At 30.8% G+C, this 27,281-nt stretch overlaps 6 protein-coding genes across 11 annotated transcripts; 4 read left to right on the plus strand and 2 right to left on the minus strand.

Moving 5' to 3' along the window:
* The first annotated feature begins 204 nt into the window (after positions 1-204).
* Ter94 (transitional endoplasmic reticulum ATPase TER94) lies at positions 205-7,215 on the plus strand. The gene is made up of 13 exons (XM_083033513.1): positions 205-359; positions 1,403-1,762; positions 2,068-2,260; positions 2,332-2,566; positions 2,730-2,863; positions 2,940-3,188; positions 3,283-3,447; positions 3,530-3,652; positions 3,721-3,933; positions 4,012-4,320; positions 4,528-4,689; positions 5,069-5,223; positions 5,747-7,215. Exons 1-13 carry the CDS (start codon positions 343-345, stop codon positions 5,835-5,837), a joined length of 2,406 nt encoding a protein of 801 aa, XP_082889639.1. The 5' UTR covers positions 205-342; the 3' UTR covers positions 5,838-7,215.
* Atg18a (Autophagy-related 18a) lies at positions 7,083-17,868 on the minus strand. 4 transcript variants are annotated; one of them, XM_083033518.1, is made up of 11 exons: positions 17,632-17,868; positions 16,817-16,899; positions 16,512-16,678; positions 15,984-16,178; positions 15,778-15,894; positions 15,530-15,684; positions 15,259-15,435; positions 15,030-15,137; positions 14,557-14,639; positions 13,567-13,623; positions 7,083-11,957 (listed from the first exon to the last, which is right to left on the minus strand). In XM_083033518.1, the coding sequence occupies exons 1-11, from the start codon at positions 17,718-17,720 to the stop codon at positions 11,842-11,844; spliced, it is 1,347 nt and encodes a 448-aa protein (XP_082889644.1). In that variant the 5' UTR covers positions 17,721-17,868; the 3' UTR covers positions 7,083-11,841. The 4 variants fall into 4 exon arrangements, with proteins under 4 accessions (XP_082889644.1, XP_082889643.1, XP_082889645.1 ...); XM_083033517.1 differs by having other exon boundaries at positions 16,512-16,687; XM_083033519.1 differs by lacking the exon at positions 13,567-13,623 and having other exon boundaries at positions 16,512-16,687.
* Positions 17,869-18,380: 512 nt separating this feature from the next.
* On the plus strand, positions 18,381-21,052 carry Kpc2 (Kip1 ubiquitination-promoting complex subunit 2). Its single transcript, XM_083033520.1, has 9 exons — positions 18,381-18,670; positions 18,938-19,124; positions 19,210-19,400; positions 19,576-19,739; positions 19,843-20,054; positions 20,140-20,321; positions 20,453-20,637; positions 20,703-20,841; positions 20,916-21,052. Exons 2-9 carry the CDS (start codon positions 18,946-18,948, stop codon positions 21,050-21,052), a joined length of 1,389 nt encoding a protein of 462 aa, XP_082889646.1. The 5' UTR covers positions 18,381-18,670; positions 18,938-18,945.
* Positions 21,053-21,165: 113 nt separating this feature from the next.
* Positions 21,166-23,144, plus strand: LOC145933637 (coiled-coil domain-containing protein 25-like). 2 transcript variants are annotated; one of them, XM_083033527.1, is made up of 4 exons: positions 21,166-21,298; positions 21,999-22,046; positions 22,136-22,227; positions 22,319-23,144. In XM_083033527.1, the coding sequence occupies exons 2-4, from the start codon at positions 22,025-22,027 to the stop codon at positions 22,685-22,687; spliced, it is 483 nt and encodes a 160-aa protein (XP_082889653.1). In that variant the 5' UTR covers positions 21,166-21,298; positions 21,999-22,024; the 3' UTR covers positions 22,688-23,144. The 2 variants fall into 2 exon arrangements, with proteins under 2 accessions (XP_082889653.1, XP_082889652.1); XM_083033526.1 differs by lacking the exon at positions 21,166-21,298 and adding an exon at positions 21,746-21,856.
* Positions 23,145-23,285: 141 nt separating this feature from the next.
* On the plus strand, positions 23,286-26,530 carry LOC145933636 (coiled-coil domain-containing protein 25-like). 2 transcript variants are annotated; one of them, XR_014424906.1, is made up of 6 exons: positions 23,286-23,387; positions 23,530-23,577; positions 23,675-23,766; positions 23,859-24,241; positions 24,360-24,548; positions 26,385-26,530. XR_014424906.1 is itself a non-coding variant. In XM_083033524.1 (5 exons), the coding sequence occupies exons 1-5, from the start codon at positions 23,363-23,365 to the stop codon at positions 24,439-24,441; spliced, it is 630 nt and encodes a 209-aa protein (XP_082889650.1). In that variant the 5' UTR covers positions 23,286-23,362; the 3' UTR covers positions 24,442-25,332. The 2 variants fall into 2 exon arrangements, 1 of the variants encoding a protein (XP_082889650.1); XM_083033524.1 differs by lacking the exon at positions 26,385-26,530 and having other exon boundaries at positions 24,360-25,332.
* Positions 24,727-27,150, minus strand: Tgt (tRNA-guanine transglycosylase). The gene is made up of 7 exons (XM_083033514.1): positions 26,713-27,150; positions 26,383-26,472; positions 26,129-26,282; positions 25,905-26,037; positions 25,594-25,755; positions 25,295-25,463; positions 24,727-25,204 (listed from the first exon to the last, which is right to left on the minus strand). Exons 1-7 carry the CDS (start codon positions 27,148-27,150, stop codon positions 24,860-24,862), a joined length of 1,491 nt encoding a protein of 496 aa, XP_082889640.1. The 3' UTR covers positions 24,727-24,859.
* Positions 27,151-27,281: the final 131 nt, after the last annotated feature.

Raw genomic sequence — 27,281 nt, forward strand, 5'->3', positions numbered from 1 at the left:
ATGAAAAGGTATTGATAGGTTTTGATAGACAGAGAAAGATGCACCACGAAAGCATGTTGTCTCTTTCTAAAGTTTTAACAGCTTTTTAACCAAACGCGCAATCTATATTTAATATGTCTATGGTCTAACCACGGATTGCTCGCAATCAGATTCGGTTACGTGGACAAACGTCACTCGCGCATGTGCATGAAAGTTCTGCCGGTGGGCTGTATCTCGCGATCTCTCTACACTACTGGTCACTGGACTTGCCATTTCCATATTTCCATAGTCACAGCCACAGATCGAAAGGTGCCGACATCAAGTGTCCATACTTGTATCTTTACGTTGACTAAAAGTTGAACGATGAGTGATCCGAAGAGGTAAGAAAAATCGTGAAAAAAATGTTGGGCGAAACGACATACTTACCATGATTTTCATTACGTCGATTTTTCGTAAAATTGTAAAATTTGCGGAGCGTTTATAGATAAAGTGTGATACACCAGGCCTCTCTCTCTTTCTCTCTCAATTTCACGATGTCATCATGTCGACGCGACGCTTTGTTTTCGTGAATATCTGCGTTCGCTATCGCTTACGTGTAATTACACGTTATGATATGCGACGAAATGTGGATTTCATCATGCTCGCACACTTCTCGATAATTTAAATTGTGATTTTTAATAACGCGAATCACGCTTCTCCATTTTTGACGATTACGACTGTGTATGAACTAAACATGACAAGAAAGAAATGCTAACGATTTCATTAATATCACCATTGTACAATACGGGGATCGTTAATTTTACGATCGTAATCTCCGATGTGAAAATTATGAATATGTAGGCAAATCTTATTTGTACTGTAATCATTTTGTATTTGTTATTTAAAATAATTAAAAAATGTTAATTAAATATTTCATATATTGCCTGTTATGTCATCATCTTTTAATATAAGATCGATATTATATATTTATATATGTGTATAAAATGCAATATAGAAATATCCATAGATGTATTGTAAATTTAATTTTATTTGATTAATTACTTTTTTAATTTTTTCTGTTAATATATATATTTAACTAATTAAGGAACAAGTTTTTTGATAGATTAATAAACAGAGTTTTGAAGGTTTCTTTCTGACAATAATCTTTAGTTTTCTTCAAAATTGGCAACTTTAACAAAAGAATTTTATCTTTTATTTATAAGTATACTGTGACTAGTGCATAATGAAAAATTTTAAATATAAATTTATTTTTACCCATAAGATGTAGAATATTACACACACACACACACACACACATATTTGTATATACATACATGTAGAAAGAAATATTGTATTAACTATAACAATATATTGAATATACATTAATTGCATTAAAATTTATATTTGACATATAATTAAATTTTCCTTATTTTTTAAATTGTAGTGGTGAAGATTTGTCGACTGCCATCCTTCGTAAGAAGGACAGGCCAAATAGACTGTTGGTTGATGAAGCTATTGCAGATGACAATTCTGTGGTGGCACTTTCTCAAGCGAAAATGGATGAGCTGCAATTGTTTCGTGGAGATACTGTTTTATTGAAGGGCAAAAGACGTAAAGAAACAGTATGTATTGTCCTTTCTGATGATACCTGCCCAGATGAGAAAATTCGTATGAACCGAGTTGTGAGAAATAATTTGCGTGTACGTTTGAGCGATGTTGTTTCCGTACAAGCATGTCCAGAGGTCAAGTATGGAAAGCGAATTCATGTATTGCCAATGGACGACACTATCGATGGTCTGACTGGGTAAATTTAACAAAATTTTTAATTACCTTATAATTATATATATATATATATATATACATATATACAATATATATTGTGTGTGTATATATATATATATATATATATATATATATATATATATATATATATATATATATTATGAGATTTGATTAATAAACTCTAAAATGAGATAGCTTAAAATATCTAATTATTAGAAAATAATAATTAACTTTTATTATAAAATGAATTTTTTGTATACTTTAACTATATAATACTCTTTTTTCCATATATAAAATATATACAAAAATGTTATGCACTTTTTACAGAAATCTATTTGAAGTATATTTAAAGCCATACTTCCTAGAGGCATACCGTCCTATTCATAAAGATGACAATTTCATTGTACGAGGAGGAATGCGTGCCGTGGAATTCAAAGTGGTGGAAACTGATCCAGGGCCGTTTTGCATTGTGGCACCTGACACAGTGATACATTGTGAAGGAGATCCGATTAAACGAGAGGTCAGAGAGATATGCAATATCTTATAATATTTTCAATATGGATGTGAAAGATAAAGAACATTTCTTTGTAGGAAGAGGAGGAAGCATTGAATGCTGTTGGTTATGATGATATTGGTGGCGTTCGTAAACAATTGGCACAAATTAAGGAAATGGTAGAATTACCTCTACGACATCCATCTTTATTCAAAGCTATTGGTGTTAAACCGCCACGTGGTATATTGTTGTACGGACCACCGGGAACAGGAAAGACTCTTATTGCTCGTGCTGTGGCGAATGAAACTGGAGCATTTTTCTTTCTTATTAATGGTATATAAATTTGATTACTGCCAGGATGATATATTAAATAATAAATTAAATAAAAAGACTTATCAAGATTTTTGATTCTCAGTTTAGTTTTTAATTTTCTAATTCTATCATACCACACAATGAAGAGGATTCAGAGTTAAAAGTTTCCCCTTTTCTTTTATAGGTCCTGAAATTATGAGTAAGCTGGCTGGTGAATCTGAAAGTAATTTACGGAAGGCGTTTGAGGAAGCTGAGAAAAATTCTCCAGCAATTATATTCATTGATGAATTGGATGCTATTGCGCCGAAACGTGAAAAGGTATGTCAAGTCAAACTCAATATTTTTTCTTAAATCGCACGTTGAGATGGAAATTATATTTTTTCTTTATTTACAGACACATGGTGAAGTTGAGAGACGTATAGTGTCGCAACTATTGACGCTAATGGATGGCATGAAGCAAAGTTCCCATGTGATTGTAATGGCAGCTACTAATCGACCGAACAGCATCGACGGTGCATTGCGCCGATTTGGACGTTTCGACAGAGAAATTGACATCGGTATACCAGATGCTACTGGTCGGTTGGAAATTTTGAGAATCCACACGAAAAATATGAAACTCGCCGACGATGTTGATTTGGAAGAGGTATACATATCATTTATTTCCACACATTACATTTAAAAGATTAAAATAATTATATTGTGACATGATCTAACGATATATATACATATATATTTAGATTGCTGCAGAAACTCATGGACATGTTGGCGCCGATTTAGCATCTTTATGTTCGGAAGCTGCTCTCCAACAGATTCGCGAAAAGATGGATCTTATTGATTTAGAGGATGATCATATAGATGCAGAGGTTCTGTCTTCTCTGGCAGTCACTATGGAAAACTTTAAGGTGAGTTATTACTTCGGTTTTCTATTAAATTGATTCGCGCAATGTGTGTAGCTTTCTAAGTGAAAGTATGTTTCCATTAAAGTACGCAATGACGAAGAGCAGTCCTAGTGCTTTACGCGAAACGATTGTGGAGGTACCGACAGTCACTTGGGATGATATCGGAGGTTTACAAAACGTTAAAATGGAGTTACAAGAATTGGTGCAGGTAAGAAATTCGAGACATACGAGTTTTAAAACGTATGTACATGTTTAATGCGTATTTTTATCGTGCAGTATCCAGTGGAGCATCCTGATAAATTTTTGAAATTTGGTATGCAACCGTCAAGAGGCGTACTGTTTTATGGTCCACCTGGTTGTGGTAAAACGCTATTGGCCAAAGCAATCGCCAACGAGTGTCAAGCGAATTTCATTTCTGTCAAGGGTCCTGAATTATTGACTATGTGGTTCGGAGAATCGGAAGCTAACGTCAGAGATGTTTTCGACAAGGTCAGCATTTCATAAGGTTTTCACGCACATTCTTCAATAACTAACTTAAGATAATTATTTAACGACGGATTATTTCAGGCAAGATCAGCTGCTCCTTGTGTACTGTTTTTCGACGAACTTGATTCTATCGCAAAGTCTCGTGGAGGCACTGTCGGGGATGCTGGCGGTGCGGCTGATCGTGTGATAAATCAAATACTAACGGAAATGGACGGTATGGGCGCGAAGAAGAATGTATTTATTATAGGAGCGACAAATCGTCCTGATATCATCGATCCAGCAATTTTACGACCTGGTAGATTAGATCAATTGATTTACATACCACTACCAGACGAGAAGTCCCGAGAAGCGATATTCCGTGCTAACCTCCGCAAATCGCCTGTAGCTAAGGTAATAATTAAATATTTAAATAAATATAAATAAATATTCTAATGAAATATACATAGGTTTATATAAAAAAATATAAATTCCACGAGTTTGCGATATATCTTGATATTATATTTTTATCTATGTACATGTATATATTTGTTATGTATTGATAATTTTACGTTATAATTCTTAATTGTTATTTTAAAAGGAATATTTTCTATTTTTTAGGACGTAGATCTAAGCTATATAGCCAAAGTCACACATGGATTCTCTGGTGCTGACCTTACAGAAATCTGCCAGCGCGCATGTAAGCTTGCCATTAGACAGTGCATCGAAACTGAAATTCGTAGGGAAAAGGAACGAGCTAGCAATCCATCTGCATCTATGGATGTAAGTGTCTTAAAAGATTGTTCATTTTAAAATATTTTTAACTCGTTATTTCAAAGACTCATTTCTGCTGTGTCATATGTATGATTCATATCTCTATGTATGAATCAGCACTCAATGTATTGCTTCATATTATTAGCAGACAGATTTTTTTTATTCATCTTTTATTTTTACCAATTATTTTTCAACAAATTATAAATACAATTATACAATATTTCCCTATTGTAGGAAAAAGTTTCCCTTTGTGATATATAATAATAATTGCTTTACAATTTTAGTATTAAAAAATATATACGCAGTTATATATAAAAATTAAAATAATTGAATTCAGACAAAATACATAATTTTTAAATTCTAAAATACTACTACTCGTTTATTCTAGATGGATGAGGATGATCCTGTACCAGAAATAACGCGAGCTCACTTTGAGGAAGCAATGAGGTTTGCGCGTCGTTCAGTATCCGACAATGACATTCGCAAATATGAGATGTTTGCACAAACGCTTCAACAGTCCCGAGGATTCGGAACTAATTTCAGGTAAGAGTTTCTTTTGAATTATGATTTGCCATATATATGTTACTGTAAATTTGATTAATTTGGCAATTATGTTATTATATTATTTTATAATTATCAATAATTTTGATAAAATTTTATATATACATATATATACAATATATAATTATAATTATATATTATATAAATATAATACAATTAGAATTTTATAAATCTTATTTATTTTATTTATTATTAAGATTTTATCGATAATGATATTATATATTGATGTTGATATAATGTTGATAAAATTTATCACGCTAACAATCTGTATTGGTAATTATGTATAATTATGCACAATCATGCCAATTAATCATATTTACAGTAACACATATATAACAATTAACAGAATTAATAAGATTAAGGAATAAGGCTTATCTTTTTGAATATCATTTTTTAAATATCGCTCCAGATATGATACATAAGCATGTGTTCTCAGTAGGGAAGTGTGTTTGTATATATAAGTTTTATCATTTAACAAAAAAAAAAACAAAAAAAATGTTTACAGATTTCCACAAAGTGGAGCAGGCGGTGCTCAAGATAACACCCAAGGCGATCAAGCCTTTCAAGATGATGGGGATGACGATCTCTATAGCTAAGTTTTCGGTTCCTTATATGTCATTACAGTGAACATACGACAAAAGGGCCTGTTTGTTACCGTATAACATTTTGCACAGGGATCGTTTTTAAGTGGTACAATTGAAAAATAAAGAGCGTAAATATAACGAATATAAAATAACAGAAATTTTGTATAAGAAAATTGAGATTCAATCGCAGGAATCAAAGCGTAAGTTAATTCTTTTTCTTCAAATGCGATTTATGTCAAATGATAAATTCAGTTAAAGTATGCATGTATGCTTCTTGAGCTTTAAAATGTATGCTTTAACTTAATTTATCTGTGATGATGGTAAATCAAATAAGAAATCGAACAACTTTCAACAATTAATGAATCGTATTTGAAGAAAAAGAATTGACTTGCATTTTAATTTCCATTAACCCTAATCCATGTAGCTGAGAATTATTCAGATATAAAATATCGATTGAAACCACTTTGTCATACGATTATTTTCGCGCCATTTCTATTTAATGAAACTTTGCTTTCTAGCGGAATTGCGTTATACACCAAATTATCTTTTTCTTTAAATCAAGGTGACAACATCGATGAAGCGGAAATATAATAATCCTGTCGTTGATTGGTAATTATATGAGACAAGAAGATAAAATAACGAAATAACACTTTGTCGTACATATATAGGAACATATGTATCATCTATTGCAATTTTGCTATAGAATTTTACATTAGCAATCACATATTTTACTATATTATTCGCTTTATTACGAGCTAAATAGGAATAGACCCTTTTGCTGCATTATCACTGTACTCACTCAGAATACATTTTGTTATTCATATTCATAAATTGCAGTAATATAAAAATTTATGCCATCGAGATAAAATTGTCATAATTAATGATAATGTATGTTGACGATTTTACAAATATTCCTTAATAGTAAATTAATCCATATATGACCAAAAAGCCTTTCTGAATCTCATTATTCGGATCACACGATATTATAACCGCAGTTTTATAAACGTTGAGATATCTGGTAAGAGTTAAGTCGAATAAGAGATTATTATAAATACGCGACTCGGATAAAAAAAAAAAATGTTCAATTTTTTTACGAGACCGGCGAATTTATTAATAGTGTTACGTAATTGATCGTACACGATTAACATATTGTTTAACATAAGTTTCAATAGAATATTTTAAAAAATGTAACTTACATTACAAATTAATACATATATATAAATTAATACATTTGTCATTGGAGAGAATTGTTCTCTCCAGATTGATACATGATGCGGCATTTTATGATCTTATTTTCAAGAGAATAATGCTTCAGATTCAGTGCATAAAAAAGTAATTTTTTTTACATATTAAAACAATTGCAAGAAAATGTTATGGGTATTCTAATCTATCTAAAAAACAAAAATAAAAAGAGAAGCTCTAATAAATAATATTAATATAAATAACAAGAAGAAACCGTGGGTTAATGAGAATTAAATGCAGAAAACAACGTGAATAATTCTTTGTAAAATATCTTAACAAGATAAACGTTTTGATTCCTTTTCGGTATATATTAATTAATTATATATAACATTATATAACACATTTATTTAATTATATGTAACAAAATATAAATCGTATTATACACAGAAACGTTACAAAAATAAATACTGAATGTATATGTGATATTATTTAAAAAATCGTGTGCTCCGACCTCCATGCAATCCTAACGATTCCGGCAGAAAAAAATAGATAAATCTCTTAATCTTTAAACTTCATAGGGGCAACCGTAGACATTGTAAAAATTCCATCGTGTGCTAAAGAAATAATATGCTCATGAAGAAAATGCAATGCAATGACAAAACAATGGAAACGAAGACTTATCAAAATTTAAAGAGGCAAATATATGGAAAGCACAACCGTCAAAAATGTCCTGATCGTTGTTAAAATGATACAGTTAAACTACATAAACATAGGTAAAGAAGGAAAGATGATGTATAATAAGATGATTTCAAATCTTCGACAAGTTCTCTTCTTGGAGAAGAGACTGTTGTCGCAAATGATATATATATTAACTGGAAAAAAAAACTCAACGTTTAGAGCGAAATACTTAAATCATATGTGTCAATTACTGAGAACTTTTTGAAGATTTGAAATCATGTCATTTACATCATCTTTTTTTCCACCTATGTGTTTATGTAGTATGTTTATATTAACTGTATCATTTTGGCAACGATCATTAGGACATTTTTGACGGTTGTGCTTTTTACTCTTTTTTTGACGGTTCTGTTTGCCTCCTTCTTAAATTAATTTATTAATCTTATTAATTTTGTTAATTGTTGTATATGTACATAGTTTCTTGCATGAAGCACACGATTTTTATAATGTGACGTAAGTATTCAGTATTCATTTTTGTGTTTCTGCGTATGATATAATTTCTTTTGTTAATAATTACTGAGGATGGTCTGAAACGAAAGCGTTTATCTTGTTAAAATTAAAACATTTCTTATTAAAACTATTATTCACGTTGTTTTCTACGCTCGGCTTATCATTAGCTAAGTTTTTTCTTGTTTTTTATACTATCTAAAAAAAAGCTTCAAGTTTATGTATTTACAATATATATTTATTTAAATATATTTTTAAATTCCTGCTCTACTTATCTTCATTCGAATATCGGGTTTTGCACATAGGAATGTTCAATTCAAATGTCAAGAATATCTTTGGAGTAAAAAACATAAAAATTGATTTCTTTATTTAGAAACTTGTAATGATTATTTCATCTCTCTCTTACAACATATGATTCTCAATAAAATGATATCAGTACAAGTTTCCACATTAATAAAGAGTTGTGATAACGCAAATTCCAATGAGAAAATCATAATCGGTTTATAGAAAATCGTCAGCAATTTTATTAAATACAAATAAAAATAGGATGTTGAACCAATCGTAGACAAGGAGAGAGACACAGTATTTTTTTTTCCATTTGCAGACCAGCACAATTACGTGTATTGATAAGAAACTTCATACGCAATGACGTTCAAAGCTTAAGCCTTAGCACGTTCATATGTACAATTGGTTATTAACCAATGCGTTTATTTATATCTTTATAAAAGTAAGATTATTTACCAAATAAAACTCGTTAGTATAAAACCGCCGTAACGACATGACACATCATTGATCTATGATACTGACATACTTACGATCGCGCCGTATACTTCAATTCACACATGAAAGAAACTTTCTATTGTAATCGGAGATATAAGATACATTATAAATTACATGCAATACGACGCTACGAAAAATTATGAAAGAAAAAACGCAACTGTACTTTACTTAATTATATAACGATAAAATATCTTCGCCAGCGCCAGTGTCGTCTTACATTCTGGTAAATTGGCATCAGAGGAGAAACTTTCACAATCAAGCTCGAGTCGGTACTAACGTAAAACGTAAGTGTATCGAAGATTCTCTCTGTCCCTATCGTTAGTTAGCTATTTATACAAATTACAAACATGTCATGATAATTTTCAATAATCCGAAAAAGCGCTCAAGACTTATTGCACATTTGATACAATTACATATACATAACATCTGTCTAATATAAAGCATAAGATACAGCATGGTAATGTTTGATAACACTATTCAACAAAAAATGACTTTTTTGAACCCTGGAACGAGACTAGTCGTTTCTTATAGTTTTTTAAACACTGAACACGAATCCGGTTTCCAAATTGCTCCATCACGTCACAATTTTGAGAAATTTGTAAGTAAAGTTGCAAAAAAGGGCTATTTTCACGAACTTTGTCATATTATAGCTACAATATGTGGTGTGCTGGAGAAGTTTTATTGCAATCAAAATAAAGTATGTTGTTAGGATTTTCAACCCTCAAAAGGAATTTATGGTGTCGGTTATGGTTAATAAGATACTCATGGTTAAATATGGGGTGTAGGTGTATTGCAAAAGTTAACTGTGATTATAAGTCATTTAAACTCTTAAGTTTAAATAATAATTGAAAGCTATTTGGTAAATCGTCAATGACTTAAATCACAGTTAACTTCCCTACATTTAACCATGGATCATGGATATCTTATTAATCATAATCGACACAAAAAATTTATTTTGAAAGTCCTAACAACATACTTTATTTTAATTGTAATAAAACTTCTCCAGCACGTCACATATTGTAGCTATGTGACAAAATTCGTAAAAATAGCCTTTTTTTGCAACTTTAATTGAAAATTTTTCAAAATTGTGACGTGTGATGGAGCAATTTGGAAACCGGATTCGTGTTCAGCGTTCAAAAAACTATAAGAAATGTCTAATTATTTTGTTTCAGTGTTTTTTTCTATTGAACAGTGTAATAAGATATAAAATTTTTATTGAATTTTAAAATTCAATATCATAGTTATTCAATATCATTATTATCAGAAATTATCTTGTTGATATGATAACTTGTCTAAAATTATTTCGGATTTTAAAGAAACTGGAATGAACCTTTTTTTCCACACTTTTAAATACCTTATCTGTTTATCATTATCTCACAATTAACATGTAAAAATTGAAGTATTTTTGAACTTTAAATGCCAACAAAGAAAATTATTTTCAGTAAAATTATAACTGATCATTTTTTTTTATAAGAAGCTAACATATGTCAAAAGATCTTTTACAATTTATACAAGAATTAACTAAAGCTCATCGTTCAATTTTCCATATTTATAATCTTTACATTTTTATCTAAAAAGAAGGTGAGCTTTCTTTGTTGAACACAGAAGACAATGATTCTGTTATTAAAAAATATAGTAATCCAATGAAACGTGTAAAATAAATGTGAGAATTTGTTGCTTGAACATATTCTAAAGTTAGCGAAAATTTATTCAACCATTTTGTGATTTTCGTGTGATAGAATAAAAAGTAGAAAATCAATTTCTACTGATTTTTAGATATGTCCATGGTACACAAAAAACATAGACGACATATTTGATTTGTTTACTGCTTACAATTTTTTGTGTACCATGGGTCATACAATTTATATAAACATGATGAACATAACAGGGTCAAAACTTATTTCTGATATTTCTTCATAAATAAATATGTCAGAATTGGAATAAATTTAACTTGTCAACATGTTAACGTTATAAATTTATAAAAAAAGTCAAGTCTTTAAATAGGACATATTCGCTTATGTCATGGCAATTATTTCGATAGATAATATTTAATATTTTCATATGTTAAAATATGAATAGGTCGCATCGTTTTCCGTTTAATTCAGTTAATATGGCATTTGTTAAAATGAATGCAAAACAATTTACGCTGATTCATCATTTCACAATTATTTATAGCTGAATTGTGCGTCGGAGTAGAATTCTGAAATTGGAGTATACTGTTCTTAGGCTACGTAAAAACGCATATTTTCTATATAAATATTTCTCCATATAGAATTGTAAAAATAGCCTTGCTGGCATACAAGTGTAACTCTTCTTTTGTGTACATTTCTGTATAAAAGATTTTTCGATCCGTAATTCTTATGACAGATGCTTTAAAATCGTTATCATTGGATTACCATATTCTTCGCATATTGCATTCGTTCAGGCAAATACAATACTTGTTTAACGAACGATGAAAGAAATTTTGCTTATCCGATAGTTCAGTAATATGACCGAGAATGTTACCTCAAAGGCATTTCCCTTTTTTTCCTGAAATACGCATCGATTTTCCTATTAAATGAGAAACTTATTTTTTTTTTCTTTCGTATTCGCGTCTTAGCGCTCTTGGCGACTAATATGCATCTCATTAAAATCTTTAATGCGTACTAGATATGTAACATTCTCGGTAATATCGCCTACAGATTTACAGTTCTACTGAACTTGAAGTACTGGATATACGGCCGTCTGTGTAAATACCGGACGTCCTCTGCATTCTGTGCCCTCCTTTTGTCTTTTTGCTCGTCACGATCGTTTTCTCTTACACGGTTTTCATATCTTCGCTTGTCTTGAGCTTTTGATATGCCTTAATTGCGTATGTATGTGTGTATTACGCTCAGTCTGTCCTTTGCGTGACAGGTGGAAATTCAGTATCATCATCCAAACGAAACGGGCCGCCGCCTTTAGGTGGGCTCTCTGTCGCTGCTATCATCTCTTGATACTTCTCAGATTCTACAAATCCATTTATTTTCAAATTATAAAATTTCTTCATCATATTATCTCGGAGCGGATATAACGATAAAGATGTATACAGACGATTAGCGTTCAATGGTACATGATATATTTTATGCATTCAGATATTATTTCCCGACTGATTTATCTTCTTCATAGTATATATTTAGTCTTCAAAATTATAGATTTAAAATACAAGCGCTCTACTAGAATATTCCAAGGATATATTTCTATCTGAGTGCAAATAATAAATATTTCATTGACCATTGTCTACGTCACATTGCCGTGAAATACATTCACTAATGAATTCTTTAATGAAATGAAATAATGATGATCTTTTAAATTAAAAAAAAGAAAAAATTAAAAAAAATATATATAAAAATCACATTTAATTTTTATTATATACATTATGGTTCTATGTGATATGTAAAGTATAAAGTAAAATTTTTAATAAATTATTACATATGATTATCATAGTCATGTAACAATTGTTCTAGACATTCAGTAGTATGTACATATACGACATACTACTTTATTTTTTACAAAAGGTTTTTACAAAAGTTTTTTACTCGCGACGATGTGAATGATTTCTTATATATTCAACAATAAATATAAGAATATAAAAGTATAGAAAATACAAAGCAATATTTACAAGATCAAGAAAAGATTTAAATAGTAAAATTATATTGTTATTTTCTATGATTCTCTCTTTTCAAGCTGTTTATATTCAATTTAAAAAAAAATGTATTTTATTATTAGATTTTTCAAAATCTGTATTAGATTTTATGATATTGATATATAAAAAAAGAAGAGAAAAGAGATATTCTCTACCTTCTTCTTATGATTCTATATCCCGTAATTAAGAACTGAACTTAATATATAAACAATACCATTAACAGAAGTACGTCATACATGTACTCTTTGATTGGTGTAAGTTTGTTCTTAGAAATATATATGTATACATCACTTTTACCTGCTGCCATATAATGAAGGACACTAATATCATATCAACTATACAGTTTTAATGATCATTAGTAATAATTGTTATAATTGTTAATATTATTATAATAATAGGATATCTATAAGGTAGTCTCTTCTAGAAATAAACTACTTATAGGAATTCTCTCAAGATCTTTCCTAATAGTATACAGATGCAATAATATTGTGTTAGATATCTGCTGATCTCTCAGTAAAACAATTTGCATACGTGCATAGTGGTTTACCCCCAAGAATATAGACTAGAATGTGCCTACATGCATATCCTGTGCACACATATGATTATTTATAAATATATACATATTTTTCTTAAGAATTGTATCAGTCTGTAGAGTTAATAAGCGTAATAGATTTGTACTATCGTTATAATGCGGAAATAATATAAATTTTTTATATTAACAAAGAGATATAGACCGCGTGAAAAGGCACATTATTACTTAGCATTGCTCTCATTCTTCCTTTAGCTGCGTGTATGTATACAATAAATGCGCGAACGCTGGTAGTGAGGCATATATAGAAAAAAAGAAAAGCTCTAGAGGAGAATTAAGTATCTCGTGTACGGAGAATGAGAGCGAAAAAAAATCGAGGGACAGAATAGAGGACATACCAGTACCTGACATGGAGTCTGGCGAACGGCCACGCAACACACCCGCGTAGCTATTTATGCAGGCTTCGGTGGATATTAAAAAGAAAAAAATTACATCAAGTAAGGTCGACTATCGGGGTACCCGCCCCCCCTCCCACCCCTGAGCCCCTGAAGAAGTCTAGGCTCTTATTTAATTTATAAAGGGGCTAGAAGCGAGAAAAAGAAGATATGAAGCAAATTATAAAAAAAAAAGTAAAGGTGTCCGCACACACATATACACGCATGGTACATAGCCAATGATATAAGCGTTTTACTACTACTGAATCATTTTGATAAAGATGACGCTACAGCGGGATCTATCTAGATATAAATACATTAAATAGCAATTTGTCTATATAATATTTTATATGCGATAAAACATATGTAGCAATATTAATGGGAATAGCTTTTCTAAAACTATTTACATTAATAGTAATATTTTATATGTTACTTATTTGCGTCTTATACTCCTTTAATTAATTTTAAATATTATTTACAAAAAAGAAAGAGATGTACACATTTTTATTGAATTTTTGCTACCAACAGATTATTTTTAATTGCTATCTAAATGAAAGAAACAATATTTATTTTTTTTTTTATTAATATTCAATTAAATGTATTGTGTATAAATTTTGGCATATTTTTTATTGCATCAAATATTCATGTATCTGCCAGTACCAATTGTATGTGTGCGTGTTATATGTATGTGTGACATGCCTTGAACAGAAAAAGAAGATACTTAATATACTCTGTTAGTGCTTGAATAACTGCAAAACTTATCACAAAATTGCAACTTTAAATAAGATAGACAAAAGAAATTGTATACACATTCAAGCGTTTTATACTGGATATACGAGAAAGAAAAGTTTTGCATTATGTAATTTTTTTGTCAAAATAACTGTCGGTAATGTATCTTTATCGTCAACTCGCTTCATTAATCTACTCTAAAACTAACAGTCCAATAGTGTCTCTTCATACCTGTATTTGTACTATTTGCGGTAGCTGCTGCTCCGGAACCGGAACCGCCACAATCCGATTCATTTCGATCCTTATCATCTAATCTGTGAAAAATATGAATAAGATATCTTTATTTTAATTCGCACACATATCAATATATTAATACACCTTATTTGAATACTAAAAACACAATTATTGCAATATGAATACACGTTTTAATCAACGAAAATATGAAATTGATATCTAAATTATTAGTAAAACTTTACAAGGTACAAAATAATCATCATGTGTAACATAAAATAAAGTAATGTGTTATATTAATTTTTATATCAGGTCGAAAAAGCGTTCTCTTGAAAATAATTTCGAATATTAAAAGTTATTTTTAAATTTTTATACAGTTTGCAAATTTTCAAAAGTGTAATTAATGTGTTATTGATAGATTACAATGACTTATAAAAGTCGATTTAAATGAAAATATGATGAATATTACGAACCTATGTTGTTTTATAAGGGCGCAACATCCACTTTCCGTTAAATCCACGGAATAGACATACAAGTAACCATCGGCGCTAGCTACTAACAGTTTTGGTACTTTGTGTGTTCTAAAATATAAATGGAATAAATATATGATAATGCGTTTTATTATTAGTATGCTAATGTATGTAACGAATTTAATATACAATATATACAAATTTAAAATAATATAAATTTTCAAATACTTACACAGTGATGGCACAGACATTTTTCAATCCTTGAAACGGTAGATGGACGCTAGCAAAAGCACGTCCTTGAGTAAAAACATCAGTCACTTGCGACGGCAAATACGTAGCTGACGCTGTCACAGCCTTTGTCAAATATCCCATCCAGCTTTGTGCTTCATCTGCAGTTTGTTTGTTTGGCCTATGATAACGCAAGTGACATTTTTAATTTTTATATAACGAAGCAATATTCTCATATCGCAAAAAGCGATAGACACGCGATTAACGATACCTACGTTTCCTTTGGTTCCTCCAATTTGAATATATGCACAGTTTCTGTATTACTAGAACAACAGAGCCACATAGAATCCATACTAAAGGAAAGACTGTTTATTGTGACGCATCTTTTAACTCCGCGTCGAAATTCGAATAACTTTGTACCTTCATGAACCTGTAAAAATATAAACAATTGTTAACAATTATTATCTGTTATTAATAAAGAAATAATGTAGTCATATATTATTATATCTAAAATTTATCTTACGTCAAAAACTCTAATCACAGTGCCCTTTTCAGAGGCTGTTGCCACTTTGGTGCCAATCGAACTGAAAGCGATTGCTGCCAATGGACTATCATGTGCGGGTATCATTGTTTTGGCTTGCTACACACACGTGAAAAAATTGTGTAAATACCTAATTCTAATACATCAAAGTTTTTTCATTAATTCAGATTTAATTCAGTAATACATACAAGATGAATTGCATCAAATATTTGCACTTCTCCAATCGTATTCGAGCCTGGATAAGCTAAATAACAATTGTCACTATTTGGCGAAAGGGTACAAAGGCCTGTAAGATTAGGTGGAGTATCACGAATTGTGTGCAGCACTTTCATATCTCGTATATTATGAATGTATAACGATTCTTCCAGACATACCACCAATCTCTGAAACCAATATAATTTTTTGTATAATTATAAGAACACATTAAACACATTACTTTATAGTATCAAAGTACTTGTTTACTGTACAAGTTTACTTGTTTAACAACAAAATATTATATTGGATTGCATTTTAAAATATACAAAGTGTTCTTTTTTAATATGAAAAGTATTATACAGCTGGACTATAAAGACAGGATTCAGAGAACAAAAAGATTCGTATAAATATATGTCAAATATAAATTTAGTTTTGAGTTACAACTTTTTGTGTTGTCGTATGTAAAGGCAATTATGTGTAATATTAGTTTGCTAATGCAAACATATATTGCGATAACTTACCGCTCTGTTGAGTTTCACAGCCAAAATTGTATTTGAGTAACTGTAGTTGCATATTTCTGTTCCTTTCCTAAAGTGGCACACCGTGAGCGTACGAGGAGATTTAAGACTAACAATCGCCACCAAACTGCTGCTAAATAATCGCTCAACAATACATATATCCTCAAATTCTGTATCATCTCAAAAAAGAAATGAAAAGACACCAATTAATAACATAAGAAATTCCTTTTCAACAAACATTAAAGCAGTATTCGTAGCATTTTCATGACACTGTATTGTTAAAATACAGTTAAAAAACAAATTATTACCATTTTCGTATATTTTTTCAAGATGGCCAGTAGAACTGATAGAATAAAGTTTATATCCTGACTTTGAACCTACTGCCAAAGATCTGAAAAATAATAATTATTTAAAAAATATAAGTATTTTATAAGAAATATATAATTTTCTGTATAGATATATACAATCTTTCTTTTCTTTTTTATTTAAAAAATTACGATACAAACGTAATCTAAACCATAAATTCGCGCGATCCGTACATGTTCTTTGTTTTTCTATTATTCTATCTTGTTGCTGCAATCATCGCTCACGCGCGCGAGTATCGTGTGTGAAATAAAAATAACAGAGCCGCCGCGAAACGATATCGCAATCGTATCCGAGGATCAGGAGCGAGGTGAGGTCCTTGGATAAAGGAACGTGAATAAGAGAAAGGCCAAGACGAGTATTTTGTTGTAACGCGCATATTACCGCACAATGGAGTGTAACGTAACGTAACGTAATAAGGAGAACGTCTCTCGTTAACGCGCAATTAATCAGTGAAAGGGGAAGCGATATATGACGCAGACAATGAAAACATTGGCGCGAGGAAAACATGGAGCGCGACGCGAACTTAATTGCGAGGCGCGAGTCATGCGCGTTAAAAGCGCGAGATTATCGCGAGGAAGAAAGGAAAAAGAAAAAAAAAACGACACGCGTCAACGTGGAAACGATCGAAACGGAAACGGCGCGGACGAGGGGTAGGTTAAGGGAAATAAAGGAAGAGAGAGAGAAGAGACGGATGAGAGAATATGTGCCACGCGGGGTGGGATGCTTTTGGATAAACGACAGACAGACAGACACTTACGTGCAGTCCTGATTGAAGTTAACAAAGTAGGGACCATTACTCTGCGTGTCGGACGTCGTGTCGGACGCCTGATTTGTTGCGAGGTTCATTAGTCCTGATATGCTGTATTTTAGCCCCTGCGTTAATACATCCAGGTTGATCTGGCGTGAGATCTCGCATAAATCGTACGAGTGGCGCGCGTATACGCGAGAAACGCTCTCTCTCACTCTCCCCTCACGGCGGCGCGGTCCTTACTCTTTCTTTCACCCTTTCCGTCTGTCTCCGTCTGTCGCACTCACTCTCGCGCGCACCTAACACGAGAACCCGCTCGTTTGGCTGACTGACGACTCGGTTGCTCGACTGACTGGTCGTATCCGACGTCGACCGACTCCTACAAGTGACTGCACTTTGCTATCGTTCCATATTGAACAGCTGACAATCGCAGCTGCTGGCTGAAATGACGGAACGCGAAACGTTAGTCCGCGTTCCGCGCGTTCCGTTGCTATGGCGACGCTCTTTCCACGGGGGGGTCTGTTTGCGAGGCGCCTTTACGTCATAGGAAACGCTATTTCTAATTGTAAATAGGAAAAAAACTTTAACAATCAACCTTACAATATTAATATACATATATATAGATTATTGAGATATACATCACAATTTCCGTACAGCTTCGCTTTGTGTCGCTTTTATTGTCTTCGTAATCTGTCGATAACGTAGAAATTCGATATTCTACCGACATCTCTCGTCGCTTCTTCGAGTTATCTAAGAATACAACTTTGCGTTACAACGTCGGTACATATTTGTAACGACACGTAACGGTAGCGACAATGTTGTTAAAAAATTAGAGACGTAAACAGATTTTTTTAATAATAATTTTCTTCGATGCATTATTTTCAAAGATGACAGCCGATCTGTCGATTATTTAACAGCTTCTCAACAGTTTATCTGAAAAATGCTTCATATTTTTCAATATAACCTCTGTTATAGCATCTCTCAATTTTTTTCACTGGACAACAAATTGAAATCTAAATTATTTATGTAAAGGTTTTGAATATAAAAGGTGGGTATATATTTTTAATACAAATTTTTAATAAAATTAAATTTTGAGCTTTTCACTTGTGAAATATAAAGTTTAGATATGGTGTGTACATATGTGCAGTGGTTTATCTTAAAATTTATATATATATATATATATATATATATATTTTATAAATAAAGAATCGATTTAGTTTGTGTCTAAAGATTTTAGGATATATCAAAATTTATATTGCAATTTTATTCATGTTGACAATTATTATGACAATGAATGTCCCTTGCATGTTTCAAGTAAATTTAATGATCCCATGGATGCGTGATCAAATAGCAGAGGCCTGGCATAACAGAAAAAGTTCAAGGACTGCTGACAAGCGGTCCTTGGCCCTTTCTTCTGTCGGCACAGGCAATCCTGCAAGCAACAACACCATGCTTATGCCGTTACCTACCTCACCTGAAAGCTTTTCTGTCAATGTTATCAGGTATCTTATTAATTTATGTAATTTGAAATTTCAACAAGTAATCTTGTATATCAGAGTTAATAATATTAAATCTTTCTATATGTAGCATAGAGGGTAATATGTTGGATGTAACGGTAAAGCCAGATTTTACTGTAGGAAATATTAAAAAAATAGCAGTCGTACATTTTTATGGTCAAGACACTAAACCCATTTCACGCTACCGCTTAGTTCATTCATCTAAATTTAAGCAGCTTGTGGATGAAAATTATGTTGATGATGAGGATATCAATGAATATGGTAATTTTATCTACATTAAATCTAATCTATCTATATATTTTTATATATTCTGTCATATAGGCTTTCTCTTGCTAAATTTCAAGCTTGTATTATATATATTTATTATTCATATATATATATATATATATATATATATATATTTCTGTTATAATGAACAATTTATTTATTTTTACAGATGAATTATTATTAGTGGAAATTCGATCAACTGTTGTACAAGAGAATCTTTCAGATGAAGCTCTTAAGGGTCCAAGTTTAGAAGCAATAGCTCAAGCTACAAGAGGTTTATCTAGTCAAAATGCTAAAGCTAAACTTGTGCCATCTACAGAATGTCCTGCAGATGTAAGTATATTTTTTGTATAGTTTAGAAAACATATTAATTGTTATTGTATTACTTTAACTTTATATTTATTTATATTATACTTAACTTTATATTTATTTATAGTTTCAGAATGAAATTCGTAAGATTTTAATAACCCTTGTGCAAGCATCTGTAAAAATTTTAATGCACAGTCCACATGCTGAAAAATTATATGACATTGTTAAGGAGAAATTGGAAGCTAGATGTAAACCTACTAATGATCCAAAAGTTGTAAAAACTCTTATAGAAATGGGCTACTCTCACAAGAAAGTTTTCAAAGCATTGCGTCTTCGAAAGTAAATATTAGTATTAAGAGAATAACATTAATATTTATGCTTGTATATAATTTGATTATACACTATAGAAATATATCTGTTCTAGATCAAATATGACAGAAGCTTTAGAATGGCTTATAGAGCATCAGGATGATGAAGATGATGACGATGACGAAACAGATTTATCTATGGATTCGATAACAGATGAAAATATTGCAGGTCCTAGTTCTTCAGTGAGCACTAAGAAAAAATCGTTAAAAGATGCGTGCATTGAACTCTTTGAAACAGGTAATTCTTATACAAGGCAGAAATATGCATTTTGTTATTATTTGAAAAATAATATTTTAAACTGAAAGTGGTAAACTACAGACTATATGGAAGTATATTTCAAATTATTACATAAATCAAAATGTGTTTAGGTAACGATGACAAAGAAAAAAATCTAATACACATTGTAGAATTATTGCTAGAAAGTTTTCGACAATACAAGAAAATGGAATTTAAACCTAATAAGAGAGCAGTGCGATCGCTCGTGGATATGGGTTTTGACGAAAAGAATGTTATAGGAGCATTGAAAATTACTGGAAATGATCAGGCCAATGCTGTAAGTTAATATGATTAATGTTGCAAAAGCATATAGTTCATATTTAAATAAACATGTTTTGATAGTGTGAATGGTTGCTGGGTGAAAGAAGACGTAGCTTACAAGATTTGGATGAGGGCCTAGAACTTGATGGTCCAATTTATAAAGCAATTATGAGTAATTCTCACATTCAGCTTAGTCTTACAAATCCTAAAATGTTACTTGGTAAGATAAAGCTGTAAGGATATGTAAAAAATTTAAATTACATGTTTCTTAAAATGTTTTGTTATTTATTTTAGCATACTTATCAATGATAGAAACGCCTACATCGACAAATGTATGGATTAACGACCCTGAAGTTTCACCTGTGCTTAGCCAAATATCTAAGACATATCATGCTGAAAAACATGCCATCCACATGAATCGTTATACCTAGCACTATTGTGAAACTTATTTGAGTCTCTGTCAAACATCGATATTTTTATATAAATTTACAAGTAATTCTTGCAGAGAGTTGGAATATCAGACATTTCAATTAGTGATTATCTGTAAAACTATTGCTTGCTCGTACAATACAATTATATAGTTATATATAATTATCAAATTATATATATATAAAATTATAGTTACTGATATTTAAAAAATATTACATATATATGAAGTTGACGTTCCTCCACATGAGGTATGCATTTCATAGTATACTACAATATGCTATTAATCACACATAATGATCTTTATGTAGAATGCTGAAAATTGCTTTCAACATTGTACATTTTACTTGTTGACAATTGCTTAAAGAGAGAAAATGCTTTAATATAAACAAAAAGCTGTTATTTTGGCGCATAATATAAATTCTTAAATAAATGGAAATGATAAAATCCAATATCAGACATGTCAAATGTATATATTGTTTCTTCAATCTTCAAATAAAAAAGTTAGTTAAAAAAAATGTATATGCTACAAAGTATATACTAAACCTAAACTATAAAATCGCAGAACTTATAATTGCCTCTGTTAAATAAATATATTGATTGAGTTAATAGAAATTTCTTTTCGCATTTCTATTCATATTTCGTCGTAATTTTATGTGATTCCCACCTAATACTTAATTTAAATATCCGGATTGAACATATCGTTACAACGCCATCGTTGGCGCTATAAAAATATTTTGGTAGCTGACTTTGTTGCATGTTTTAATCAAAATTTTTATCAATAATGGTTTATTATTTTACAAGCAAAGGTAATTTATTTTTATTTCTCAATCTTATCTCTATTTTTAATAGATAGAAAATTAATATTACGTGTTTCTTTCAATTATTGATAACATTGTTTTGTTACTATTTTGAGAGGTTAGACTAATGTACTAATCTTATACATTGCAGTGGTGCAGCCACCAATTATACTGTTTATGGGAGTTAATAAATATGAGAGTAAGTAGAAAATATTTTGTATTATTCATAATTAATAGAAATTTATTATAATTTAATGCATATGATTAATTGGATTCTGTTTATCATAGATGAAGATCTTATCAAGTGGGGTTGGCCAGAAGACGTATGGTTTCATGTTGATAAATATTCCTCTGCTCATGTATATCTTCGACTTGGACAAGTAAGTTCAATTATCGATTAAAAATTTAATCTTACTTAATTGATGTTAAAAAATATAATATAAAACATTGGTTTTCTTTTCAAAATTCTAGGGTCAGACAATAGATGACATTCCCTGCACTGTGTTGGAAGATGCCGCACAATTAGTAAAGGCAAACAGTATTGAAGGGAACAAAATAAATGATATTGATGTGGTATATACAATGTGGTCAAATTTGAAGAAAACGAAAGGTATGGAGATTGGTCACGTTGATTTCCACAAGAACAAGGAAGTTCGTAAAATTTATGTTGCCAAACGAGTAAACGCCATTGTGAATCGTCTTAACAAAACGAAACGTTCCGAACAAATAAACTTTAGAGCTGAAAGAGAAGAGAGAGATAAAATTGAACGAGAAGACAAGAAGAAGCTCTTAAGAGAACAGAAAGAAAGCGAAAACGACGTCAGGAAGAATGAGGGATGAGGACCTGGAATTTGATGGTCCAATTTATAAAGCAATTATGAGTTATGAGCACTTCTCACATTCAGCTTTGTCTCACAAATCCTAAAATGTTACTTGGTAACATAAAGCTGTAAGGATATATAAAAGATTTAAATTACATGTTTCTTAAAATTTTTTGTTATTTATTTTAACATTCTATTAATGATAGAAACGCCTGCATCGACAAATATATGAATTAACGACCCTGAAGTTTCACGTAGCCAAATATCTAAGACATACGCTGAAAAACATGCCATCCACATGAATCACTGTACTTGGCATTATTGAAACTTATTTGAGTCTCTGTCAAACATCGATATTTTTATATAAATTTATAAGTAATTCTCGCAGAGTTGAAATATCAGATATTTCAATTAGTGATTATCTGTAAAACTATTGCTTGCTCGAATACAATTATATAGTTATATACATATATAATTATATATATATATATATATATAATTATAGTTACTGGTATTTAAAAAATATTACGTTATTACGATAAAAAATATCGTAGTAATTCTATGTGTGATTCCCGCCTAATACTCGATTTAAATATCCGGATTGAACATATCGTTACAGCGCCATCGTTGGCGCTATAAAAATATTTGTGGCAGCTGGTTTTGTTGCATGTTCTAATCAAAATTTTTATCAATAATGGTTTATTATTTTCTAAGCGAAGGTAATTTATTTTTATTTCTCAATCTTATCTCTATTTTTAATAGATAAAAAATTAGTATTACGTGTTTCTTTCAATTATTGATAACATTGTTTTGTTACTATTTTGAGAGGTTAGACTAATATACTAATCTTATACATTGCAGTGGTGCAACCACCCATTACATTGTTTATGGGAGTTGATAAATATGAAAGTAAGTAGAAAATATTCTGTATTATTCATAATTAATAAAAATGTTAATAAAAGTGTTATAATTTAATGCTTGATTAATTGGATTCTGTTTATCATAGATGAAGATCTTATCAAGTGGGGTTGGCCAGAAGACGTATGGTTTCATGTTGATAAATATTCCTCTGCTCATGTATATCTTCGACTTGGACAAGTAAGTTTAATTATTGATTAAAAATTTAATCTTATTTAATTAATGTTAAAAAGATATGAATATAAAACATTGGTTCTCTCTCAAAATTCTAGGGTCAGACAATAGATGACATTCCCAGCACTGTGTTGGAAGATGCCGCACAATTAGTAAAGGCAAACAGTATTGAAGGGAACAAAATAAATGATATTGATGTGGTATATACAATGTGGTCAAATTTGAAAAAAACACAAGGTATGGAAGTTGGTCAAGTTGGTTTTTACAAGGACAAGGAAGTTCGTAAGATTCATGTTGCCAAGCGAGTGAATGTCATTGTGAATCGTCTTACTAAGACGAAACGTTCTGAAGAAGTAAACTTTAGAGCTGAAAGAGAAGAGAGAGATAAAATTGAACGAGAAGACAAGAAGAAGCTCTTAAGAGAACAGAAAGAAAGAGAAAAGGCAGAGGAGAAACGACGTCAGGAAGAAGCAGAGATGAGGTAACCTATCATTGTGATTTTATATAAATATTCTATTTTTAATCATATTATTTGATACATATATATAACACGCTAATAAATTATGACTTTAATATAAGAATAATTCTATATTTTTCAGGAGTTATAATTCTCTATTTAATACATCTAATATGACTTCAAATACGGAGAACAGTGGATACGATTCAGATGATTTCATGTGATGAAATTAATATTAGCATTTATAACATTTGTGCCTCATCCTCCATCTTTAGCAAAAAATGTGCAAAAGGAGAAAATTGCAGAATAAAATGTGTAAAATATTGTTCAGGTATGATTATTTAATTGATTTATAAGCTCTTTCAAATATTTTTTATAAAAGAGAGGTCTCTATATGTGAATCATTGTACATTATGCTTGTTTATGATAGAAGATAGAGTTTTTATTTATAAATTTCAAAAAACAAGTACTAGTTAATCCATGATCATTGTACATTGATAACAAACGATACTATCAGATATCTATATACATAGGGTGGCAAGTATTTATATATATTATTGTGTTACATCTTATTGTTAGTATAATTAAAAGAATAAATTATAAGAATAAAGTAGTTATAATTAAATTAAGTGTAAAAAAGTTTTACAATAGAGTAACATTGACAGCCTCCAAAGCATTAATCAGCCATATTGGATAGTCCTTATTAGGATAAACTGCCAACATATATTCCTGTATAAATTTAGGAAATCTTTGTTCTTTTATACTGTCTCTAATGTCTCGCATGAGCTTCATTTGAAATGCGATATTGTGAACGGTCAACAAATGACACGATACTGTCTCTATTGTAGCAATTTGATGCAAATAAGCTCGTGTGTAAGTTTTACAAGTGCTACACTCGCACGATTCGTCGATCGGTATTAGATCTTTTTTATACTTTGCTTGCTTCAAATTAAGTTGTCCTGTTTGTACCAAAGCACAACCAAATCTCTGAAAGTTTCATTTTAATATTAGGTTTTTCATATTTTTATATTTTTGCGCATTAAAAGTCTTTCAATGTATACTTTATAAAACACTCACAGCTGTTCTTGTTGGAAATACACAATCGTACATATCGACTCCTAATGCACTGCATACAATTAGATCAACTGCGAATCCAACACCCATAAGATATCGTGGTTTGTCTTTTGGAAGGATATTCGTTGATAGATGAACCATTCTCCAAAAATCGTCCTTGCTCTCCCCACCACTAAAATCGTTATAAAAATCATTATTATATAGAGGATTTTTTAATGTTTATTATGTTACATAGAGCTTTTGTTTTTTTTTTTTGTAATTTATTGCTTATATTGACTAATAATCTAGTAATATGTTTTTACCTCAAGCCTCCTATGGCATATCCGTTCACTTTTCGCTTAATTAATTGTCGTGCACTCTCGGATCGCAGTTCGGGATTGAGACCACCTTGCACGATTGGAAATATACTTTGCTCATTCGGTCTTTCATGTGCTGACAAACAACGATCTAGCCAACGTGTTGTTCTAAATTCATTTATTGTATCAGATTAACATATATAACATTTAATATAATATTTAATTACAAATTAGGCAATATTGAAGTATATGTAATCTAACATTAAAAGAAATATATTTTTAATTATTAATTATTATTAAATTTAAAACAATTATACCTATGCATTGCCTCTTCTACTCTTGGCCCGGTTAAAGTACTTTTAACAACATCATCAAGTTGCATAATTATGTCAGCACCGATCGCATTTTGGATTTGAATTGAATGTTCAGGTGTCAGCATACATTCAGATTCTATGAAACATTATATAAAAGTTAGCGAAGCTATATGTAAGCTATATATAAACGTATATCTGAAAATATATATGTATTTGATTGTGCATACCATTATATGGTGATTGAAATTTAACGCCTTCTTCTGTTATTTCGGCTAGGTGTAACAATGAAACCATTTGGAAACCACCTGAATCTGTTAATAGCGCTTTTTTCCAATTCATGAACTTGTGCAAACCTCCAGCTTTACGCAGGACATCTGCACCCTATCAATATTAAATATATAATTTATATTATAATGTAATTAAAATTATTTGTGTAATTTCAATATTTTTTCTACCGATAGTGTATGATTTCTATGCTTACAGGCCTAGTTCCAAGATGATAGGTATTGCCAAGAATGATTTGGCAATCCAATTGCTCTAGTTGTTGGGGCAACAATCCTTTTAATGTTCCCTAAAAATTGTGCGATGTTTGATGAAATTAGATTTTATTATTTATTTATATTATTGTAACGATGTGGTAAATAGGGTACAAATAATTAAAGACAGATTTTATTTAAATTTAAACAAAAAATTTATGAAAAAATGTGTATCATTGTTTTAATTATAAATGATTGAACATGGAAAGCTGATTTTTGAAAAACAAATTTTAAGTATGCAAAGAAAAGAGGATTTAAAAAAGAAATTTATAAACCTGAGTTCCCACTGGCATGAATACCGGTGTATCCACACGATGACGAACAACCGTCATCCTGCCGGTTCTGGCTTTTGTACTTTGACATTCGGCGAATATTTCAAAAGTCAATGGAGCTTTCTCACTTGCCATTTCTGTTGATAATTTAGCAAGTCTTACGTTCACTGTAGTGCAATACGTTTTGTAGAAAAAGTTGGACATAGAGAAAAAGAGTTGTAAATATTTTATATTTTTATATATATCATTTGCTCCACCACGTGTCTTCGTTCTCGCTCTAGCTGCGCTTTTTTCATTTACACTTTCGGCACTTGAAATATATTTCGCTTCTTTTTTTACCGAACACCCTGTATACGATATGTGTGTGCGCCTGTGTAAATACAAGTATCGAACGCGTGAAAAAGGAACACCGACTACAAAGTAAGCGATTAAAAGACACATTTCGCGATTTTATGTAAAGTGCATAAATGTTGACACTATGATTATCTCGTATCCGTATGAAACGTACGTATACCGTGTAAGAAACGCATTCGGGGAGAGATTTGTTTTGCAACGGAGGTAACGGTTAGCCG

This window comes from Prenolepis imparis, unplaced genomic scaffold (assembly GCF_030444845.1).
Source record: "Prenolepis imparis isolate NDT839.2.m4 unplaced genomic scaffold, iyPreImpa1.0 SCAF_3, whole genome shotgun sequence".
Taxonomy (NCBI): domain Eukaryota; kingdom Metazoa; phylum Arthropoda; class Insecta; order Hymenoptera; family Formicidae; genus Prenolepis; species Prenolepis imparis.

What these genes read in the sequence shown, in the direction of transcription:
- LOC145933636 (XM_083033524.1), top strand. Translation starts at nt 23,363, where the DNA reads ATGGTTTATTATTTTCTAAGCGAAG. An exon ending in TATATCTTCGACTTGGACAA is followed by an intron (nt 23,767 to 23,858) that starts GTAAGTTTAATT and finishes TCAAAATTCTAG; the next exon opens with GGTCAGACAATAGATGACAT. An exon ending in CAGGAAGAAGCAGAGATGAG is followed by an intron (nt 24,242 to 24,359) that starts GTAACCTATCAT and finishes TATATTTTTCAG; the next exon opens with GAGTTATAATTCTCTATTTA.
- Kpc2 (XM_083033520.1), top strand. Translation starts at nt 18,946, where the DNA reads ATGATCCCATGGATGCGTGATCAAATAGCAGAGGCCTGGCATAACAGA. An exon ending in GAAATGATCAGGCCAATGCT is followed by an intron (nt 20,638 to 20,702) that starts GTAAGTTAATAT and finishes ATGTTTTGATAG; the next exon opens with TGTGAATGGTTGCTGGGTGA. An exon ending in AAATCCTAAAATGTTACTTG is followed by an intron (nt 20,842 to 20,915) that starts GTAAGATAAAGC and finishes TATTTATTTTAG; the next exon opens with CATACTTATCAATGATAGAA.
- LOC145933637 (XM_083033526.1), top strand. Translation starts at nt 21,832, where the DNA reads ATGGTTTATTATTTTACAAGCAAAG. An exon ending in TTATTATTTTACAAGCAAAG is followed by an intron (nt 21,857 to 21,998) that starts GTAATTTATTTT and finishes TATACATTGCAG; the next exon opens with TGGTGCAGCCACCAATTATA. An exon ending in GGGAGTTAATAAATATGAGA is followed by an intron (nt 22,047 to 22,135) that starts GTAAGTAGAAAA and finishes TGTTTATCATAG; the next exon opens with ATGAAGATCTTATCAAGTGG.
- Ter94 (XM_083033513.1), top strand. An exon ending in ACTATCGATGGTCTGACTGG is followed by an intron (nt 1,763 to 2,067) that starts GTAAATTTAACA and finishes CACTTTTTACAG; the next exon opens with AAATCTATTTGAAGTATATT. An exon ending in TCAGAGATGTTTTCGACAAG is followed by an intron (nt 3,934 to 4,011) that starts GTCAGCATTTCA and finishes GGATTATTTCAG; the next exon opens with GCAAGATCAGCTGCTCCTTG.
- Atg18a (XM_083033515.1), bottom strand. Translation starts at nt 17,720, where the DNA reads ATGAACCTCGCAACAAATCAGGCGTCCGACACGACGTCCGACACGCAG. An exon ending in TGAAAAAATATACGAAAATG is followed by an intron (nt 16,688 to 16,816) that starts GTAATAATTTGT and finishes TTCTTTTTTGAG; the next exon opens with ATGATACAGAATTTGAGGAT. An exon ending in TTGGAGGAACCAAAGGAAAC is followed by an intron (nt 15,436 to 15,529) that starts GTAGGTATCGTT and finishes GCGTTATCATAG; the next exon opens with GCCAAACAAACAAACTGCAG.
- Tgt (XM_083033514.1), bottom strand. Translation starts at nt 27,150, where the DNA reads ATGTGTCTTTTAATCGCTTACTTTGTAGTCGGTGTTCCTTTTTCACGC. An exon ending in TCATGCCAGTGGGAACTCAG is followed by an intron (nt 26,473 to 26,712) that starts GTTTATAAATTT and finishes CACAATTTTTAG; the next exon opens with GGAACATTAAAAGGATTGTT. An exon ending in TATGCCATAGGAGGCTTGAG is followed by an intron (nt 25,464 to 25,593) that starts GTAAAAACATAT and finishes TAACGATTTTAG; the next exon opens with TGGTGGGGAGAGCAAGGACG.